General features: G+C 39.0%; 1 protein-coding gene across 2 annotated transcripts in view; it reads right to left on the bottom strand.

Moving 5' to 3' along the window:
• LOC124713847 (cohesin subunit SA-1) overlaps positions 1 to 21353 on the bottom strand; it is a 148502-nt gene that overhangs the window by 106200 nt on the left and 20949 nt on the right. For both annotated transcript variants that reach the window (XM_047242977.1, XM_047242978.1), the window contains exons 3-5: positions 16568 to 16848; positions 8749 to 8942; positions 8421 to 8594 (exon numbers count right to left, since the gene is read on the bottom strand). In XM_047242977.1, coding sequence (XP_047098933.1) covers positions 8421 to 8594; positions 8749 to 8942; positions 16568 to 16848 — 649 coding nt within the window. The remainder of the gene's footprint in view (positions 1 to 8420; positions 8595 to 8748; positions 8943 to 16567; positions 16849 to 21353) is intronic.

The following is a 21353-nucleotide window of genomic DNA, read 5'->3' as shown; positions in this document are numbered from 1 at the left end:
TTTTGAATAATAAATGGATTTACCGTGGCGAAGGCATGACCGTCTTCAGTACGTGAAACCACGAGGAACCGTGGTACAGTGGGAAGGGTCTTTGAATCATTAGCCTCATTGCGTTTACATTTTGTAGAAGTTGAGTGGGAACATGATTAAATCATCACGAGGAAATCCCCCATGATTGCCAGCATCTCCGATGGCACGCTCCTTCCAAATGGGGGCCCCCTTCATAAGGGGGTGCACATGTCTTAAGTGATTGTTCACACTTCAGGTCACACCTCCCGAACACCTGACAGAGGGACCAATCAGCAATTTGGGAAGGTTACAGCTCAGATAATCACCCCTCCCTGGGCCTGGCCTGTACCAGGGGACACGTGCGAACCCTACCAGTCGACCTGGGACAGGGAATTAGGGGTTACTCAGTCACCTGTTACGCGTCAGACGCATGGGCCGGCCTTTAGGAGCGCACAGAGAGGAAGAAGAAAAATAGAGGATCCTCAAATGTCGAAACGAGAGAAGGGAAACAAAGAAAGGAAAAGGGAGCGAAAAACAAAAGTGAGACTGTTCGCATGTCAGTGACAGAATGCAGAACATTCCTAAGAATATCCGAGACATGTTCCCCAAGGGAGGGGAAGAAGAATAGCAAGAGGATAGACATGCAGTACGGAAGGGAAAAAATGCCGCAAAGGCCGGGGCCCCGTGGTAGTCAGGCATGACCCTGCCAAAGAGTGGCGAGCCCCTTGGAGGGGCAGACTGTATGTAACCTTTCTTTTTCTGGAGTATGTAACACAATGTTTCTTCATCTCATATATTCATCAAACTAGTCTGGTTATCTGATAACTGAGTGTACAGTGTTCGCCACGTTCTTTTTGAGACACATATAGGTCATACACATGCATTCTGCGTCTCTTAATAGGAAATGAGACAATGCAGCACTCATCTCAAAGTACAGTGGCGTTGTAGGATCCATATTTTGCAAGGCAGTTAGAATTCATTAATACCTCCTTGGCAAAATACCTCCCCAATTCCACCACAAACTGACAAAACATATGGGACATAATGTGATCAAGCCATCGACTGATGCAACGTTTTTGTCTATCAACCCCTTCATATTGTCACTCCATAGAGGAACTACATGACATTTACGAATCCAAGTACTTTCAATTTTGCTCCGTTCATTCGTTCCCAAGACGCACTGTAGAAATCAGTTCTCTCTCTCTCTCAGTGAACCACAGATAATTTAGTGACCTACATTAACTGCAGTAGTGTAACACTGCCAAAAAGGTAAAATCTTAATTTTTCATACCAATAAAAATTCATTGCATATTAAAATATTAGCACGCGCGGCCACACACACACACACACACACACACACACACACACACACACAGCGATGGTGTAAAATTATGACAGAGGTAGCGCTTGAAAATGGCACAGCACCGAAATCTGCTGATCTTGTGATATAAATGACAGTGATGGTATAACAGGCATGATGGAAACTGGAACATCCTTTTATTAAGTATGTGTTGCCACTCATATGTTACTGTTGTACATTTTACACTGATCTGAAGTACAATTCTAAGCACTAACACAGGTTTGTTATAGATACTCATAACAATCAAACGATTATGATTTGGAAGCAAATCCATCTATCAATATTGATGGTTCTGTCATTTTTACACATGCATTTCCTTGGAGAACAGAGTTAAAATCCAAGTAGGAAAGTAGATTTCTGTTGTGACTGTGTGCCCTCTCAACAGCACATATCTGTGTTACTTTCGAAAGGTCTGAAATACCTACATTTTAACACATGGGTGTGCTCAACAGACCAAGACCTAAGGAGATTTATTTCAGAAACTTAACTGTTGCCCCAAACTCATTTCTATTTGCAAAACTTCCAACGATATCAATAAAGTACTGAATACAAAAAGTAAAGCTAGAAACAAGTGACGCTACAGCTTGGTTTTATTCAGTGTCCACCCTTGCAGTAATTCTAACGCACGGCAAAGAGTAGCCTCTTAACACAAACTAAACAGATGAGTACCTTAATCACCTGTACAATGCAGTATCAAGCGAAAAATGAAATTCCTATGCTTCTTTTCTTTCTGTGATGCACAACACTTGAGATTTGTTTTCTGCCACTCTACTTATCCATCACTCAAAGGGCTGAGAAACAAAATTTCTTAAATAATATAGATAATATTGCACATGAAAAAAATGTGATAGAATTTGAAAAAGTATTGTCAAAGTATCAAACATTCAAATGATAAAAATGCACTCCACATACTAAATGCTTACTAAGTTAGCAGTAAAAGAAAAGTATTATTCTCTACCTCTAAAACATAAGGCAAAAAAGCACTTCATGCTGCTTTAGGTGTCTGTTACTACTGTAATACTAAATGTAAGGTATGTCAAAGGTCTTGCAGTGGAATGGAGCAATGTAGTTCCCCAATGAAGAAACGCATTTCTAAAAAAAATACTGAACTGAGACAATATATGCCTACTCAGCAAACACACTGCCGAGAACATCTGAAAACAAAAAGTTAAAACTATTAAAGAGATCAAGATTTGGAAAATGAGATTCCTTTGTCAGTCGTCAAATTCTTACAATGGTCAAATTCTTGCAACTGATTGTTGTCAAATGCTTTGCAAATATTTGTTTATGTAAAGTTCGGAGTATGTTTTTCTTTATTCTTATATCTTGCCTACTATCTGAATTCATCTCATCCCTCTCTCTCTTTCTCCTTTTATATTCCAGAATTTTATCTGTTATATGGCACTGTTAACACTGCCCCAGTCTCATTTTAGTTGCACCTAAACAGATGTGGTTGCAGTGCATTACCATATTTGCTAGTATTTTAAAATAGTGGCGCAAGGAAAAAAGTATTCTTTGCAGCACCAGTTATTTTGCTTTAGAACCTAGCAGCAATTTCCTAAAGCATTTGGTACTAAGTTTCTCTATTCAAACAACAATCTCCTCTGCAAAACAATTTTTCTGGATCAACTAAATTCCAATACTATAACTAAACAAGCCCTGCATCCTAGTTGGTAAATTTTACATCTGACAATATGTATTATGTTTGTTCCACTTTATTCATGAAAAAAACACACAGCTACCCTATATGTGTGACAACATGTCACCTCATCTATTCCTTAAAAATGAACTGCAAACAGATGCTCTATGACTGTTTACTAGCACTACAAGTTCCACAACTTTAAAATTGTACTTTGAGGTACATTTAAATAAATAAAAATAGTACCTGAGAGATTTAGAAATCGTAACATTTTTTAAAATGACACGAATCTAGTGAAACAAAAATATAACGTTACATATGATATGTAGCTGACAAAAGCAAATTTAAATAAAGTAATCAACTTACTAATTTGCAAATTATTTACACGAAAAAGTTGAGCACATTGGACATTCCATCACTCCCAGTCAGGTTTTAATAAATTCACTGAAATAATTACAACAGTTAAAATTTAAAACAAGCAGAATGAAGAAGACAACCACAAAAGGGTCCTCCCTTTTCCTGGTTTTACAACTTTACTGTTTTTTTTAAAGTTGACCTGCTTAAAGTTAAGCTGCTTTTATGGCAGTCTTCTTCACTCCGCTTGTTTTATATTTTGACTATCACCATTAGTTTAATGAATTTATTATAACCTGACTGGGAATGAGGGGGCACCAAATGCATTCAACTTTCAAAACAAATAATCTGACTATCTCTCAATATAGCAGAGATGCCGAGTCGTGATAGGCACAATAAAAAGATTCACGCAATCATAGCTTTCAGCCATTAAGGCCTTTGTCAGCAGTAGACACACACACACACAACGCAACTTGCGCACATGTCTGCAGTCTCAAAGAGTGTAGTTTCAGCTCTCTGAGATTGCAGACGTGTGTGTGTGTGTGTGTGTGTGTGTGTGTGTGTGTGTGTGTGTGTGTACTGCTGACAAAAGCCTTAATGGCCGAAAGCTATGATTGTGTGAATCTTTTCATTGTGCCTATTGTGACTCAGCATCTCTGCTATATGGTAAGTAGCAACTTTCCTTCTCTGGTATTGTTACATTCTGTCCTGGATTTTCCATTGTTTGATTTTTGACTACTATCTCTGAATCACTTTTGTGAATTACGTATTGTGCATCACTTTATATTTTCTTCTCCCCAGATTCTTGTCATTTCAAAAGACAAATTATAATTTCTTAATCTCTCATGTGATATTTTTCTTCATTAAGATGTACCTGTAGATTCAACTCTCATGTTGTAAAACCGATAATACTCTTAAAGAACCATACAACAGCTCTTTGCAGTTTATTTTTCAAGAATGCATACCTTCAGTTGTGGGGGTCCATGTTATAAAGTTTGCTCTTATCATCTAGTAAATCTGATGTCTATAACTTTTGGGCCCATATATTTCAGGAGTCATTAGACAAAAATCTAGGAATATCACTATAGAAGCTTCCTCATGAGATACACAAAGTTAGCACTTTTAGATCATTCCACTGTTTTATTCTTATACAGAACCTCTCCATCGACCACAAATCAATGTAATTCCCATCTCCCATATCCACTTCTTGTATTGCAAACTGCAGCTGTATACGGTCAACTACCCACAAGCATACACAAATGCCAGCAATTGTCACTGTTTAAACTTCCAGCAAAGCTGTACCATTCCATCTCTAAGATACCAGTCAACACTACCGTATTCTTGAAGATATACGGTACAAATATCTAACTCTGTCAGCTTTCATACGAACTTAGAATCACTACAGGAACCGTTCCATTCAAATAAGTTGACAGAAAGAATATTCTTGAAAGTTTGCTGTAGATGAGTGAAACTAGTACCGAAAAGCAACATGAGACTAAACTACGCTACCGTACTATTTAGTAGGAAAACATGTCATCACTTATCTGGAAGAAGATTACGTGGAATTGACAGTACATGTTGCTGAACAAAGCTAATGTCTTGATGTTTTGAAGAGATTTAGTTTCAATCTGAAATTGTTAAAGATAATGGAAGGAGTAAAGGTTAACAACTTGACACAGTTGTGGGGCTAAGCAGTTGACAGGCACACTAAAAATTACATAGTGAGTTGTAAGTCCTACTTCTTCCATTATTTGTACATCACTCAGGACTTTTCAGTATCTGATTAACAGAGAAGTATGTATTGTTACAGGTCTGGACATGGCTGCAGTATGTAACATTCCTTGCTGATACTGGTGGGAGGGGGATGGGGTGGGGGGTTGTGAGAGGAGAATGATGTGGGCACGTGGAGGGAGGAGAGGGAGGGAAGTGTGGCTGATGGACTAATGGCTGCAAGCAAGTGTATGAGAGAGGAATGTGTCCTCTCAATACTTCACCCCCCCCCCCCCCCACCCGAAAAAAATCACTAGTTTTTCTAAATTATGGTAATGGGAACTGTCCTTACAAACCCATTCTTCTACCCTGCAATCTTCCTGGCCTCAAATTCCACTTGCCCACTTGCCCCTTTCCCCTCCCTGGCCTCTTGGCCCCACTTAACTCATCTTATAATCACACTTTTCTCTCCACAGTATCTCTTTTCCTCTCATGTATCCCCTTCCCATCCCACAATCGACTCCCACACTTTGTGTGCCACACACAACTACCTCTTGCTTTAGCTCCCTGGTTTCCCATCATCATCATCATCGTCTCATCTCATCCCCTGGCTGCATCTACATCCTAGATCTGCCCCCTTCTCCTCCACTTACTAGCTGCACAAAGCAGCCCCTCAACCCAATTGCGTTGTGCTGCAGCTCCACTGTAGTTTGCATGTGTGTGTCCCTTATCAATTAGCTTTGAAAGAGAATGTTGCCCAGAAGCTTAGCAATGTTTTCAGTCTTATTCAAGTTCCTGTCAACTGTTCAATGCCTCAACTGTATGGTGAGTTGTTATCTTTATCCCTTCCAATATTAATATTCATCTGTTTCAGGATAAAAGAAAAGAACAAAGTGGATCACACAAAAGGAAAAAAAGTGTCTGGAAGAGAAAATGACCTGTCCCTTACATGAGCAAGTAAGAGACAAGTGGTAAAGAAAATAATCTTCTACATTATCAAGACTACAATTATAAATAATGGAACCTTAATCATTCTTCCTTGGAGTAGATGGATGATACAATTAAAAGTATACATTTCAGGACGGTGTAACTCAAGATAAAAATGTAAGTACATCAATAAAAAATGAGTAAACTCAGTAACACAATAAATGAGTACTACAGCAGTGTTCAAGGCAATAAGGTTTTACACTGTCAGTCTAGGAGACCAAAGTGTACAAATGTACTTTTCTGTTTGTTCAGTTGTTCATAAAATCCTTCAATTTGAAGTAAAGATATATATTATAAGGCAATTTGAAATAACTCTTAAATTTCACTTGTCTAGTTTTTGCGGGTTGATGATTCCATTCTGCTGTACAATATATTAACAACAGGTCTAATTATCAGTCAGGTGTTCCAAGCAATATATTAGTAGCTGTCACTCTGGACCCCTGCTATCAAATTACCTACACCTACTTCCAGCCTGGTTAAAATCTACATGCCAACCTTGTCTAATACCAGCATCTAAGAAGGACAACTGCAGTCAAGTCTGTGTAAGAAGCTTCTTGACAGCTAACAGTGCTGTTGCCAGCTTTCAGATGTGTAGCACTGAAGGCTGCAGGCAAAAACAATAGTCACCTACATAACTGTGACACCACTGATGCATTGCCCTAGAGATGTTTACAAAATGGCTTCACCTGATTGATTGAAGTAGGAAGCAAAGCTGATGCAGTCAGCCTACTCTGCAACTGTCGGGGATCATCTTACACCAGATCAGGATAGGCTGATCATCTTCTACTCGGAGACGACACATTCTGGAGGTACTGAAGCTGCTAAGAGCGCTCAGCATCAAAAAAGGCTATTCTGCTCAGCTGAACAAGTCAAATAATGGATGTGACACCAGTGTGTGAAGCACTACACAATTACCCACACTACACGAGTCATCAATGTTGCTATTTACTTCAATCTGAGTATCATGAACTACTAAAGCAGCATCCCACAGCAAACAGCAACGGATATTAGAAAAGAAGATGAGAGAAAGGTCATTCATGGACAATTCTAACCACATACAAGTATTTCTTCTTGCTGGCAACTTATTAGAGTGTACAAAAGAATGTAAACCACGGGAACAAGCCTTGCAAACAGGGAACAAGATGCAGAATATTAACACAAATTCAGCACAGTCTTCTTCATTCTACACAGGTGTGCCATTTAGAGCCATGTCAATGTGTCTACATGTGGACAAAGGGTGAAATGCAAACCAATTATAAATTTATGTTTTGAAAACAAGGTTTCAAAGACAATCACAAAAATGCACTTTCTATCCTCTTTGACTTTAAAATGGAATATGAGAACTGTATGGCCTTTTGTGAAAAAAGAGACAGAAGATTCAGTGGGAAAGCATGATTTTGAAGCTAAGCCTAGAGATAAAGTTATTAATTTGAGAGTTGGAAAAACTGATTATTTATGCAAAGAACAGACATAAAGCAATTTAAGTAATATGTGGCAGTTAAAAGATGCCACTAATGCTGTAATTTTGGCTCACTTGTTGAATGCCTAAAAAAAACACATTCCTGGTTATCCAGCTAGGTGGCAATGTATTCTTTTTGTTCTGACAGCGTATGTTTGGAAACTGCTACTTTTATTGGATACAACTATATTCTGAATTAATTCTAAACTCTAAAATGCTATTTCAGTAATCATTTGCTTGAAAGTATATCTAAAAATTATATCTACTTTTCCCCTTTCCCTCAATAGTACAAACAAGCTGGGAATCAGTTAAAAAAAAAGTTAATTTGTTAGATGCCGTCATCACAGTTTTCTAGGTATGAAATAATGGAATATTTTGAACAGACACCTTCTCACCTTCCTCAGATAAATTACAATTGTCATTTCAAATATAATTCATGCCAATGTAACACATATGAGTTAAATATATGGAAGCAATTCCTGAAATGTCAGCTATTATTGACCCTGGAATAGCGTACTAGGTATAAAACATATACAGTATGAAATAAAACACAAAAAAAGCTCATACTATCAACCACACAGCGTAAGGCGGACAGATAGAAATACTATGAAAATTATCAGCAAATACAAAATAAATGAAAATGGTTAAAAGCTAATATTACAATAATTCTGTGAATAAATAATTCAGTAACAGTAATTACACAGGTAATATGCCTAACATAACAAGCTTTAAATACACAACAAAAGATACGGGCAGATGAGCAATTAAGCAAGCATCATATTTTGCAATACTCTGCATCAGTACATTTAAGGAACAAACTTGCAAGTGAATGCATTAAAATGTACATTTATAAGTTGAACGGAATGACCTTAAGGAAGAATTACCGAAAACTGTAATCATACTTCATCAAACTCCTCTGTCATCTTTCTGATGATAGCAGCATGTTCCATTGAGGACTGCATGGAAGGTGTGATCTTTCCCTTACAACCAGAAGCGTTGATGAAGAATTGCATTAATGCAAGCAGGGCAGAATCACGATTGCTCTTGTAAGACTCGATCCAGTCATCCACAATCACCTATATCACAAAAAAATCTCATTTCCTACAATTACAAACCGAGTCACCTCAGCTATAAGTAGACTTTTTTATTTAGAAAAATGCCATGAGCCTTTGATAAATCACATAAGCATAATTAAAATCCACAAAGAAAAAAATCTAACACATATGTCACCTGGAGTGATATCTTGCCCTGACGGACCACAAAATAGAGACAAGTTTCATCTTCAGACAGCATTTCTGAAATGGGTTTGCGGCCAGGTCGACGTCTCCTAGGTTCTTCACTTGCAAGCACACGCTTTGGTGGTGGTGGTGGAGGAGCAACTGGTGTAGATGGAGTTATACCAGCAGCGGCAGCAGCTGCTGCAGCTACGGAACAAAAGATTACTGTATTATCAAGTATAGTGAAGATTGTACTAACAATACGGTTTCAGTAGGATACATAACAATCGTGTACAAATGAATGGTTTCACAGCAATACATACTGACAAAATTTTCTCAAGCTTCCAGTAGAGTGAAGTGGTTAAATGTCCACAAGCTTTTGTTCGAGTGCTTCTCGGCTACCGTTAAGTTGTGGCTGCTGCTGTCTTTATATAGGTGCACTGCCATCTGTGACATCACTGGCTCTCACTCCAGTACCATATGAGGTGTGTTCAGAAAATAAGTGTACCGTTACTGTAACAGGTTTTTTTTTTAGGGCTGGCAATGCTGAGCAATAGAGGGGGATCTTCTGACTGGACTAAGCATCGAAGGAATGTGGTAGTATGTAAATTCACATTGGAGTGTCCAGTTGTGCGAAAGATGTCAGTAACAAAATCCCGCCAAGTGTGTAGAGACATGCTGTGATGAACTTCCTAGTCGCAGAAGAAATAACAGTGTGCAGCAAAGATGTTATGAAGAGAATGGGTGTGTTTAAGTGTAGGGAATTCACTGGTGGCAGAACAAATGTTCATTACAAACAGTGGAATGGAAGATTTTCCATTCTGACCAGTGAGTTGATGCAAAAAAATTGGGGAAATCAAAATACTGGCAATTGACAGTGGATGAAATTTCTGCAATAGTTCCATAATTCTTCAGAGCTCTCACATATAAGACACTCACAGAAACGTTACAATACTAGAAAATGCAGGCCAGATTGGTCCCAAAGTTGCTGACAGAGCAGCACAAGAAAAATTGGGTCTATAGTTCTCGTGAGGTTTGTGTGTGTGAGACCTGAACTGGAAGGTAAGGATTTTCTGAGCTCTACTGTGACTGGAGTTGAAAAGTGGGTGGCTCATTACATGACCGGGAGGGGTGGGGGGTGGGGGTGGGGGGAGGGGGGGGGGGAAGAGAGAAGAAAAAACAGTTGTCACAGTGGTGTCACACCACTTCAACATTCAAAACCACAATTTTAAGCAAAAAATCATGGCCTCAGTGGTTTGGTCCAAAAAGGCATCATTTTGGTTAAATTTCTGCCTGAAAGGGTGGTCATGAAAGCACAATGATATTGTGACATCCTATAAAAAACTCAAAAGGAGCATTCAAAATAAACAGAGGGGAGTGTGCTTGTTGCACACCAACACCTGTACTCACACAGCCACAACTATCAAGGCAATCTCAGACTTATTTGATTGGGATGCTTTGAACCCCCCCCCCAATATTCCCATTTTAGCACCTTCAGGTCATCATTTTTTCCTCTCCCTTAATGCACACACAAGTGGAATCAAATTTTCAAGCAACAGGCAAGAGCACAAAGAGTTTCATCGTGTGAGAAGGGGAGTTCTTCGAGGAGGGCATAAAGAAGGTTGTGCCCTGGCTCACCACATTCACGGAACGGAATGATGATTATGTGGAAAAATAGTAGACGAGGGTATCAACAATATCCTGTAATTATTTTTCAAATACACTTTCTCTAAAAAATATAAAAGTCTACTACACTTACTTTCTGAACATGTCTCGTATATGGTAATGTTTTCATTGTGCAATCACCACTACATCTTCAAACTTCCGATGTGCAGGTTCTAAACTGTGCTTGGCTCCAGGCCACCATCTTTGTTGACACTGTTGTCAGAAAATTTTATCTCAATTGCTCCTTTCATATGCTCGCCCAGAAACCATTTGTCTGTTTAATAACAGATGTCTCGAAGATATGTAACTCAGTATTAATTTCCCAGAGCATGTTCTGTTACCGATGATTTTTCAGGATACTGTAGGTGGAAACTCACCTGAATTCTACATGGCACTGTTGAAGAATAAGCATGGTCTACGTCACATAAAACTATCCACACCCACTGGTATTTTGTGTATCCCCTGGTGTTGCAAGGCGAAGTGATTGAGATAAAAATTTCTTACAAGGCAGTGGCATACAAAAAAGTGCAGCTCAGTACCAGTCACTGGAAGGCTGAAACAGATGTGGTAGGTTTGCAATGAAAACATTACTGTAAATGGTGCTGGCATGAGCACCAGTGGCATTACAGGATGGCAGTAGAGCTGCATAAGGATGGCAGTAGCAATCACATGACAATCACCACTTGACAATGGAGGGGGGGGGGGGGGGGGGATAAAGAAAATTCTATCTCTAAGGAACAACTAAATAGTTATCACACACCTATACAAGCAAATACAACTTATGGGTAACAACGACCAGTTTTCACTTTGCTCCCACTTTTTCAAAACATTTACCTTTAACACCTTCACAGTTCCCCACTTTTTAATCAGACACTTATTTTATGAGACTGAACACAAAAGCATACGTAAGTACGCATTTATGTAAAACCAAGTAATATTACTGTTATGAAGAACTATGGTAAGCTAAACTAGTTTTGATTCCTTTTCTAAAAAAATTATCCACACCAGAAAAAATAATTACTTCATCACAACCTCAAAATTATTCTTCGATACTGAGAAATTCTATTCCTTGCAGGTATAGAAACTAATTTTGTTACCAATGTGACTCTGAAACTGCTATGCCTCATCCTATCATGTTACGTAAAATCCATACTGAATAGTTCGTGTGTAATACACATTCTTGTATATTTATAATACTGTTAAAAATCACAGTATTTCAAATACAACACTGTAATCAAAGTCATCCACAATGATGCAATACACTTTCTACTACCTGAAATTCATCTGTGTTTACATGCGGTAAAAAAAAAAAAAACACACACACACGAACACATTGTGTAACTGGAATTTGTCACACGGATAGTTTTGGCAGTGAAAGTCATGGTAACATCTTTAAAAAGTAATAACATCTACGGAATAAATCCTGAATCTTTGAATTTGTAATGAAATACACACTCACTTAACCAAACAATTTCAGCAAATCCTTTGTTTTGACATACCATTAAATGGCTAATTCTACTGGCAGGTTTCCCTTCCTTTTTGATTGCTGAGTCACCTCTTTTCACAGTAAAGAGATGGTGAAACTGGCCATTCTCACAAGGCATATCATCATGATGCTTTGTCATGGTAAGTATTTTCAGGTATAATAAGCAACGAGCAAAATCAAACTGCCATTCCTGGACTAACCAGCAAAACACCAGCTGCGCTGCTGTTTCTCTGTGATCATCACTATCTTTTTAGGTTGACTATAGTGTCTTTAATGCTGTAATGCTGTAAGTTCATCGCATTTCTATAGTATCATCCTAAGTTTGAAGGTGCATTTCTGGCCAAGAGAAGTCTACTAATATCAAATACCGGCCTTAATTTGAGGAAGAAGTTTCTGAGGATGTACGTCTGGAGTACAGCATTGTATGATAGTGAAACATGGACTCTGGGAAAACCGGAAAAGAAGAGAATCAAAGCATTTGAGATGTGGTGCTATAGACGAATGTTGAAAATTAGGTGGACTGATAAGGTAAGGGATGAGGAGGTTCTACGCAGAATCAGAGAGGAAAGGAATATGTGGAAAACACTGATAAGGAGAAGGGACAGGATGATAGGACATCTGCTAAGACATGAGGGAATGACTTCCATGGTACTAGAGGGAGCTGTAGAGGGCAAAAACTGTAGAGGAAGACTGAGATTGGAATACGTCAAGCAAATAATTGAGGACATAGGTTGCAAGTGCTACTCTGAGATGAAGAGGTTAGCACAGGAAAGGAATTCGTGGCGGGCCGCATCAAACCAGTCAGTAGACTGATGGAAAAGGAGGTTATTCCTGACAAACCCTTCTTACATTCATTGTTTGACACATCTATCCCCATCATAAAAAGTATAAATTACCAAAACATCAAAAATACTTATTTTTTGTCCTGTTTTATTCCAATTTGAGTTGTTCTTTTTTAATGAATGTATATACAAATTACGTGATCAAAAGTATCCAGACACCCCCAAAAACATATATTTTTCATATTAGATGCATTGAACTGCCACCTATTGCCAGGTACTCCATATCAGCAACCTCAGTAGTCATTAGACATCGTGGGAGAGCAGAATGGGGCAATCCGCGGAACTCGCATACTTCGAACATGGTCAGGTGATTGGGTGTCACTTGTGCCATACATCTGTACGTAAGATTTCCACACTCCTAAACATCCCTAGGTCCACTGTTTCCAATGTGATAGTAAAGTGGAAACGTGAAGGGACACATACAGCACGAAAGCGTACAGGTCAACCTCGTCTGTTGACTGACTGACTGCCAACAGTCGAAGAGTGTCATAATGTGTAATAGGCATACATCTATCCAGACCATCACACATAAATTCCAAACTGCATCAGGATCCACTGCCAGAACTATGACAGTTAGGCCGGAGGTGAGAACACGTGGATTTCATGGCTGAGCGGCTGCTCATAAGACACACATCACGCCAGTAAATGCCAAATTATGTCTCACTTGGTGTAAGGATTGTAAACATTGGACGATCGAACAGTGGAAGAATGTTGTATGGAGTGACGAATCACGGTACACAATGTGGCGATCCGATGGCATGGTGTGGATATGGTGAATGCCCGGTGAACATAATTTGTCAGAGCTTGTACTGCCAACAATAAAACTTGGAGGTGGTGGTGTTTTGGTGTGCTGCTGTTTTTCAGAGGGGGCTTGCACCCCTTGTTGTTATGTGTGGCACTATCACAGCACAGGCCTATATTGATGTTTTAAGCACCTTCTTGCTTCCCACTATTGAAGAGCAATTTGGTGATGGTGACTGCATCTTTCAACACAACTGAGGACCTATTCATAACGCATGGCCTGTGGCGGAGTGGTTACATGGCAATAACATCCCCGTAATGGACTAGCCTGCACAGAGTCCTGACCTGAATCCTATAGAACACTTATGGGATGTTGTGGAACGCCGACTTCATGCCAGGCCTCACCGACCGACATCGATACCTCTCCTTAGTGCAGCACTCCGTGAAGAATGGGCTGCCATTCCCCAAGAAACCTTCCATCACCTGGTTGAACATATGCGCTAGAATGGAAGCTGTCATCAAGGATAAGGGTGGACCATCACCATACTGAATTCCATCATTACCGATGGAGGGCACCATGAACTTTTAAGTCATTTTCAGCCAGGTGTCTCGCACTGTTCACTACTTTTTCACCATCTAGTGTTCCCTTTGTTAAATAATTTACTCCATCTGATTACTGTTCTAATCAATTTTCAAACTCATTATCCTCTGTCATTCGGTGCATGCTTCTTTTAAACACTGTTAACAGATTTCACAATGTCATATCTATGTTTATAATTTATACAGAATAGCACTAATTTCTACCCATCATAATCCATTCATGGACACTGCTTCTGATTTATTTTTGAAGCATTTACAATTGTTATTTGGGAAAAATTGTCTCTAGCCACTAGTCAATGGCTGACATTAGTCATTTGTGAAATTGGAGGGGGGAAGAAATTGCAATTTAGAATGAGTATTTTAACAAAAGTGGCAAAAATTAAAGTTACTTGTTAAAAAATTTTGTGCACTCTTACTCTTAGAAAAGAACTGATATCTTGTATGTATTGCAAGGGCTGGTATGGCACAATGGAATGACTGTTACCATGAAATTACTAAGTAAGATTTGAAATTTTGTAGAATATTAAGTCAGAATGACTGTTGATAAATAGCACACTAGTGCTTGTGAATTAAAAGCATAATATAAGCACTGCAATCCCTCACTTAAGTGTCATGAACATTCTTTATTCTGGATTCAAGACCTGGCAAAAATGTCTTTGGTACACAGTTATTTGGGAGGGAAAACTCACAGAAATTTAAGAAAATCTCTCTCTAGAATTACAAGTGGGAGTTAAAGATAAATAGATATCTGAAAAAAACTGTAAATAAATAAATGAAAAAGAACGCTCAAGTAGAGAAACAAAATCTAGTTTGGCATATTACTGAATTGTCCAATTTCGCAGATTAACTGTACGTTAAGTTGAAAATGTTAGGCATCTAACTGTTTCATAGGAAATAAGCGTTAGAGATGTCAATCAGCTCCCTTCAAACTCCTGTGGACTGCAATAGAGAGATAAACAATTTTTTTTCCCCTACAAACCTACAGTGTGAAAACAACAGAAAAACCAATCATCATTCCTACATCTAAACAGAATAATAACAAAAAAGACTATTGAATGATAACATGTAATACTGTTATGCATGTAGAAACAAAGACACTAACTGGCAACAAGAAGGTTTCATTATGCATCAGACATGTTTTTAAGCGATAAAAATTCCAAAAAAAATAATGAAAAAAATATAGTGAAACACTACCTTCTCATGCACAAAAACTAAGGCAAGTTAGAAAAATACAGCATGCGAAATGCACTACAGAATTCACAGATATTGGGTTAAATGAAATGTTAGATAGTGCTTGCCAACTACCAATCAAACTGTCACTTTTCAACCCAATGTAGGTCTCGGGTTACACTATATATTGGTCTGTCACCACACCTGAAATTCCAAAAAATAGTGTAGACACAAAAGAACTTCTGTCTGTGTACTGTTCTGTTCTCTTTCTGTTTGTGCACATATGATTTCATACATGACATCACCAAATCATTATGCAATGAAACTGATATTTGATGTTTTTTTATGTTCCATTGAACCAGAAATATTTTACTGCATTATAACAGGCATTTTTCAGGAATATGATGAAAAATGAAAGTTGGAGACAATGTCTGCAAAACAAAATAGAAAGAGCTTTTTTTAAAAAAAAAAAGATTTAACATCATAATGAGACAGGAAATTAAAGGTACATGGAACAGAAGGAGAAGGAAAGTGACTACGCCCTTTTCAAAAGAATCATCTTGGTTATTTCAGTAATCACAGAGAATCTAAATCTGGGTGGCCAGTTGTGGGTTGGATCCTGCTCCCCCCCCCCCCCCCCCCTCCCACCCACCCAAGTGTGCATCCAGTGCATTAGTCATAGTGCCCCCTTACTATGTGAATGATTAGAAGTACCAGCTAAAAAACTAAAAGATAACAGCTGTACTCCAATAAGTGAAATGAGGAGTAAATTACTAATTTAACACAAATTACCCAAATGAAAGACAAGTTTCTGACTATTAGTTTTGAATACAGCATATAAATGGGAGAGACTGGAAGCCCTCTGTTGAACATCAGAGTGACAGTGTGATTGATATATATATGCAATGGGGTGGAGCTGTCAGTTTGCTCTTATCTGCACATCAACCATAGCAGCAGCTGTGCAGTTCAGTACTGAACTCTTTCTATGTTTCCTCTCAACCTGCAGCACTGTTTTGGCTTTTTCTGCTCACTTTCACTATTAGTTGCAGACATTCTTTAAACAGAATAAAGTACATGAGGTAACATAACCACAAATATTACTTTAATGGCCACAACTGTTGTCCGCTGAGCACTATAATAGCAGTGGATGAGACACATGGCACGACCAAGCTGACTTTCTGGTTTGTTATTGCTAAGGTAGCTATTTTGAAAACAATCAGCTATCAATTATTTTGTTATCTGATTCAGTCACAGATGTTCTACATACTGGGACCAGTCAACACAACAACAGTACCATCTGCAAAAAATGTAATGAGACTGAGACCTACCATTTGCACTACGTGCTCGTGAACGAGTAACACGGATTCTCATGTTAAGTGGAGTAGCTGGCTGCTCGTACTGCTGATCAAAACTAGGTTCTGACTGCTGCTGTTGTGGCTGAGTGACCTCATACTGTGTTTGTTGCTGTGCAGATGGTGAGTAGAGTTGTTGCTGTTGCTGCTGCTGTTGCTGCTGCTGTTGTTGTTGTTGTTGTTGCTGTTGCTGCTGATGATGATACATCCCTGATGGCTCACCTGCATACTGGTCATTGCCTGAGTACACTTCACCTCTGAAAAATCATGAAACACGTTACAATTTTATGAGATTAGCAGACAAATTGACTGCTAAAGCAGTCTAATCTTGCAAAACAAATACAGTGAGCGGAGAAAGGAATGCTGTGACTGTTTAAAAATATAATCTATTAATAGGCAATACTTATACAAATTCCTTACCGACTGCACATACTACAGCTGAGCTCTTCCTTTGAGCTCCTCTAGCATCATGGGCCATGGTGTACTGGTTGTCAACAGTCACAGATGTGTCTTCTTCCATTACATGCGAGTATAATAAATTTTGGTTGCAAAGGGAGCGACATACTAGTAAATTTTTATGAGGGGGCTGTCTCTTTTCTTTTCGTCAGTTTTGGTGGTGTATTGATTTTGGAGAGCGACAGAAGCCAGAAAATATCCTCATGCACTATCTCCTCTGCTCAGTTTAAAGGTCTAAATTTTCAGTAACCAATATTTTCTAGCTAGACATTTTATTGTAATAATATAAAACGCAGGACACTGTCACTCTGTTTATCGTCTATCTATTGTGATACAGAAGATACAGTTGTAAAGCCAAAGTACATCTCCTACTAGATAACCACCACTTCTGTGAGAGAGAAATTTGTAAAGCATAAGTAGTCAAACTAGCATGCTGCTGTTCATTTTAAGAACCTTTTTTTTACTATCAGTGTGTGACAATTGTCTATTCACAGCTCACTGCAGTACCAATGCATTCAGTCATTGTTGCATGTAGATGACAAGAAACCAGTACCTTTTGAGAAGTAAAATGAGGCAGTCTATGAATATTCAATACACAAGCAGCTCACAATAAATGAAGGAATGTATTGTGCATTTATTAACACTGAACCCTAGCAATTAATTGTAATAAATTTTGCAAGACAGTCAAATTAAAAAGTAATTTTCAAGAGGGTCTCACACATTCAATATTTATTCTGCAATATTGAAGACTGTGCAATAAAAATGACCATCTGAGAGCGGTGTTGAAAGTTTGTGCAATGTACTGGAGAAGATTGCAGTGCTTTAAAAATATTGCTGCTCACTCAATATATTGTAATGAGTAACAGTGGTAGTGCACAATAAAAGGCAGTTCCACTGAGCCTTCATGATTTGCAGACATGTTAGCTACAAATCCAGCAACATCATATGAATATGAATACACAGGAAAATACAGGAAATGTATCATTTGGTGAAGTGCAGTCAAGTGAGTAGTATGATTACATACATAATACTTATTCAGTAATTAACTGTAGAAACAAACAACATTAAGCATATTTATGTGCAGAGAAATAGCATTGCAACTGCTTATTTGTTCATTCAGAAGGTTGAATTATTTATGGCATATATACAGCAATACCTACCCACCCTCTACAGTAATATATTTAGTTTATAGATTGCTTCAGGCATTCTAGAAAGTGAAATCCGAAGAACATATGAGCAAAGACTTGAAAAATCAGGACTGCAATGTACTCTTAAAAGTTTATCAAGAAATTTATCCATCACCTATTAAGGACAATATAAAAAGAAATTCAGTTTACTAAATACAAATTTTCAGAAAGAACTAAAAGAAGTCAACAACACAAAATCAGAAAGCCAGCTGGACGATATGTATGGAAGTATCATGTGGTACTTTCAGGGAGTTCCTCACTGTCCACAGTTGCTGAGGAAATTGAAGAACATAGCATCAAGATAGTAAGCAGATGTGTTTATTTGACTTTTATCAGTTCTCAGAATTGACAAATGAGATCAGGTCAGCTGTCCAGTGAGCATAGATGTTTATTTTTATTATAACTGTTTTCTGTATATACATAAGATCATATTAGCTTCCAAACAGCTTAACTGTTCTATTCAGTATGCTACAGTAGTTACAGCTTGAAGACATACATTGTAAACAGTGTGTGTACATCATTAATTGTACAGTAAACATGTTTAATCTGTAATTAGTAACTGCTGTGATTTACTAAACTGTTATGTCACACAATTCCATTCTGTGGCAGTCATAGGCAGCTGAAATGCGTTGGGTCTAGGAATTGCTAAATAACTAGATAATATGTTGTATATTTTTAATTAGCTCTTTTTTTCAGGACTCGGAAATTTCTGAAACGGAGGTACCACTGGAAACACTTCTAATAAAATAATGTAGGAAGGCAGCACAGGCTGCCAGAGATGATTTACTGGAACTTGCATACAAACTACACCAGGAACTAGTGTCTGAGGACCACAATGGCATAACATGCACCTGTGAATGCCAGAAAATTGACACAACGCAGCAAATGCCGGCAAAGAAATGGTTAATGGGCAGATTCCATGGTTTAAGAACATCTTCAACAAGTATGTCTCCAGTAACAAATTTGTCAAGCTCTGAGTACTTCAAGCAATTTGCACATTGTATGACAGGGAGCTACCCTTTACTTTGCAAATTCATTATTCGACTCTTCCCACAAAATCCACTTTTCTGATATGCACTGAAGAGCCAAAAAAACTGGTATGCCTGCCTAATATCGTGTAGGGACTTCACGAGCATGTGGAAGTACAACAACACGATGTGGCATGGATTCAACTAACACCTAAAGTAGTGCTGGAGAGAACTGATACCATGAAACCTGCAGGGCTATCCACAAATCCGTAGGAGTACAAGGGGGAGCCGGGGGGGTCTCTTCTGGACAACACATTGCAAGGCATCTCAGATAATGTATTGTATTACACTGGGGACCTAGAAATGATGGAGAGGCTTTGTCCCGCTGTAGCCCTCAGTAGTTCACAACCCCACACAGCAGTCCACCCACCCCACTGCTGCCCAACACCGAACCCAGGGTTATTGTGGGTTCAGCCCTGAGTGGACCCCCCTGGGAACGTCTCGTGCAGCCAACTGTAACCCCAAACGTTTGCATGTTAGAGTAATTATGGTGTATGAGCACATGAAAATGGCGTTTACGCAGAAATCGCCGACACAGCATAACTGAGACGCAATACAGGGAACCAGCCCGCATTCGCCAAGACAGATGGAAAACAGCCTTAAAAACCATCCACAGGCTGTCTGGCAATCCAGACCTTGACACTAATCTGGCTGGCGGATTTGTGCCAGGGACTGGCACACCTTACAGCTCGGGAAGCAGCTTGCTAGACCGTACAGCTAGCCTGGCAGGCTTATCCCAGGTATGCTCAATAAAGTTTATGTCTGCAGAGTTTTGTGGCCAGTGGAAGTGTTTTAACTCAGAACATTGTTCCTGGAGTGACTCTGTAGCAATTCTGGACACGTGGGGTATCACATTGTCCTGCTGGAACTGCCCAAGTCCATCGGAATGCACAATGGACATGAACGGATGCAGATCATCAGTACATGTCACCTGTCAGACTTATCTAGATGTATCAGGGGTCCCATTTCACTCCAAATTACAGAGCCTCTGACAGCTTGAACAGTCTCTTGTTGATATGCAGGGTCCATAGATTCATGTTGTTCTCTCCATACCTGCACATCCATCCACTCGATATAATTTGAAATGAGACTCGTCCACCCAAGCAACATGTTCCCAGTCCTGAACAGTCCAATGTCAGTGTTGATGGGCGCAGGCGAGGCAATAGACTTTGTGTCAATATTGATGATGTTTCATTGAACAGTTCACATACTGACACTTGTTGATGTTCCAGCATTGAAATCTGCAACAATTTGTGAAAGGGTTGCACTTCTGTCATTTTAAACGATTCTCTTCAGTTATTGTTAGCCCCGTTCTTGCAGGATCTTTTTCTGGCTGCAGCGATGTCGGAAATTTGATGTTTCACCAGATTCACGGTACACTTGTCAAATGGTCATCCAAGAAAATACCCATTTCATTGCTACCTCAGAGATGTTGTGTCCCATCGCTCGTGTGCTGACTATAACACCATGTTCAAACTCACTTAAATGTTGATAACCTGCCACTGTAGCAGCAGAACTCATCCAACAACTGCACCAGATACTTGTTGCCGACCACAGCACCGTATTCTGCCTGTTCACGAATCTCTATATTTGAATACGAATGCCTATACTAGCTTCTTTGGCACTTCAGTGTAGTTTACCTTTCCCCTGGGGTAGACAACTTTGCTACTGTGTTCACTTCATTTACTTTGATGTATTTTTGCAAGCAGGTGCAAACAGCTTCAATGTATAGTTACAATAAAGTTGGTAGCAGTAGTGCAGTGAATGATGAAAATGTGAGGTAATGTAGTGTAATGGATAATCTTTCCACAGGTTGATTGCTGCCCCTATCACAGTATCTTTTCTGTGTACATAGCATGTAACAAGGTTCACTAATTTGTTGAAAAACTCCTTGTTCACCCTTAAAAATTTCCGATAATTGTCCAGCTCTGTTGCAAGTTCTTTTAGTGTGTTAGTAAGGCCTGTGCAGAACGCCTTCATAGCCACTTTTATGCCCACTGTCACTTCCTCATTTTTCTTTTTGCAGTACATGAAGACAGCACCTACATAAGTAGTCGCAGTACATGTTGTGGAATGCCAATTAGTCCTCAC

The sequence above is a fragment of the Schistocerca piceifrons genome, chromosome 1, assembly GCF_021461385.2.
Source record: "Schistocerca piceifrons isolate TAMUIC-IGC-003096 chromosome 1, iqSchPice1.1, whole genome shotgun sequence".
Lineage (NCBI taxonomy): Eukaryota > Metazoa > Arthropoda > Insecta > Orthoptera > Acrididae > Schistocerca > Schistocerca piceifrons.
The sequence above is the reverse complement of the archived record's forward strand: the minus strand, read 5'-3'. Positions and strand labels throughout refer to the sequence as shown.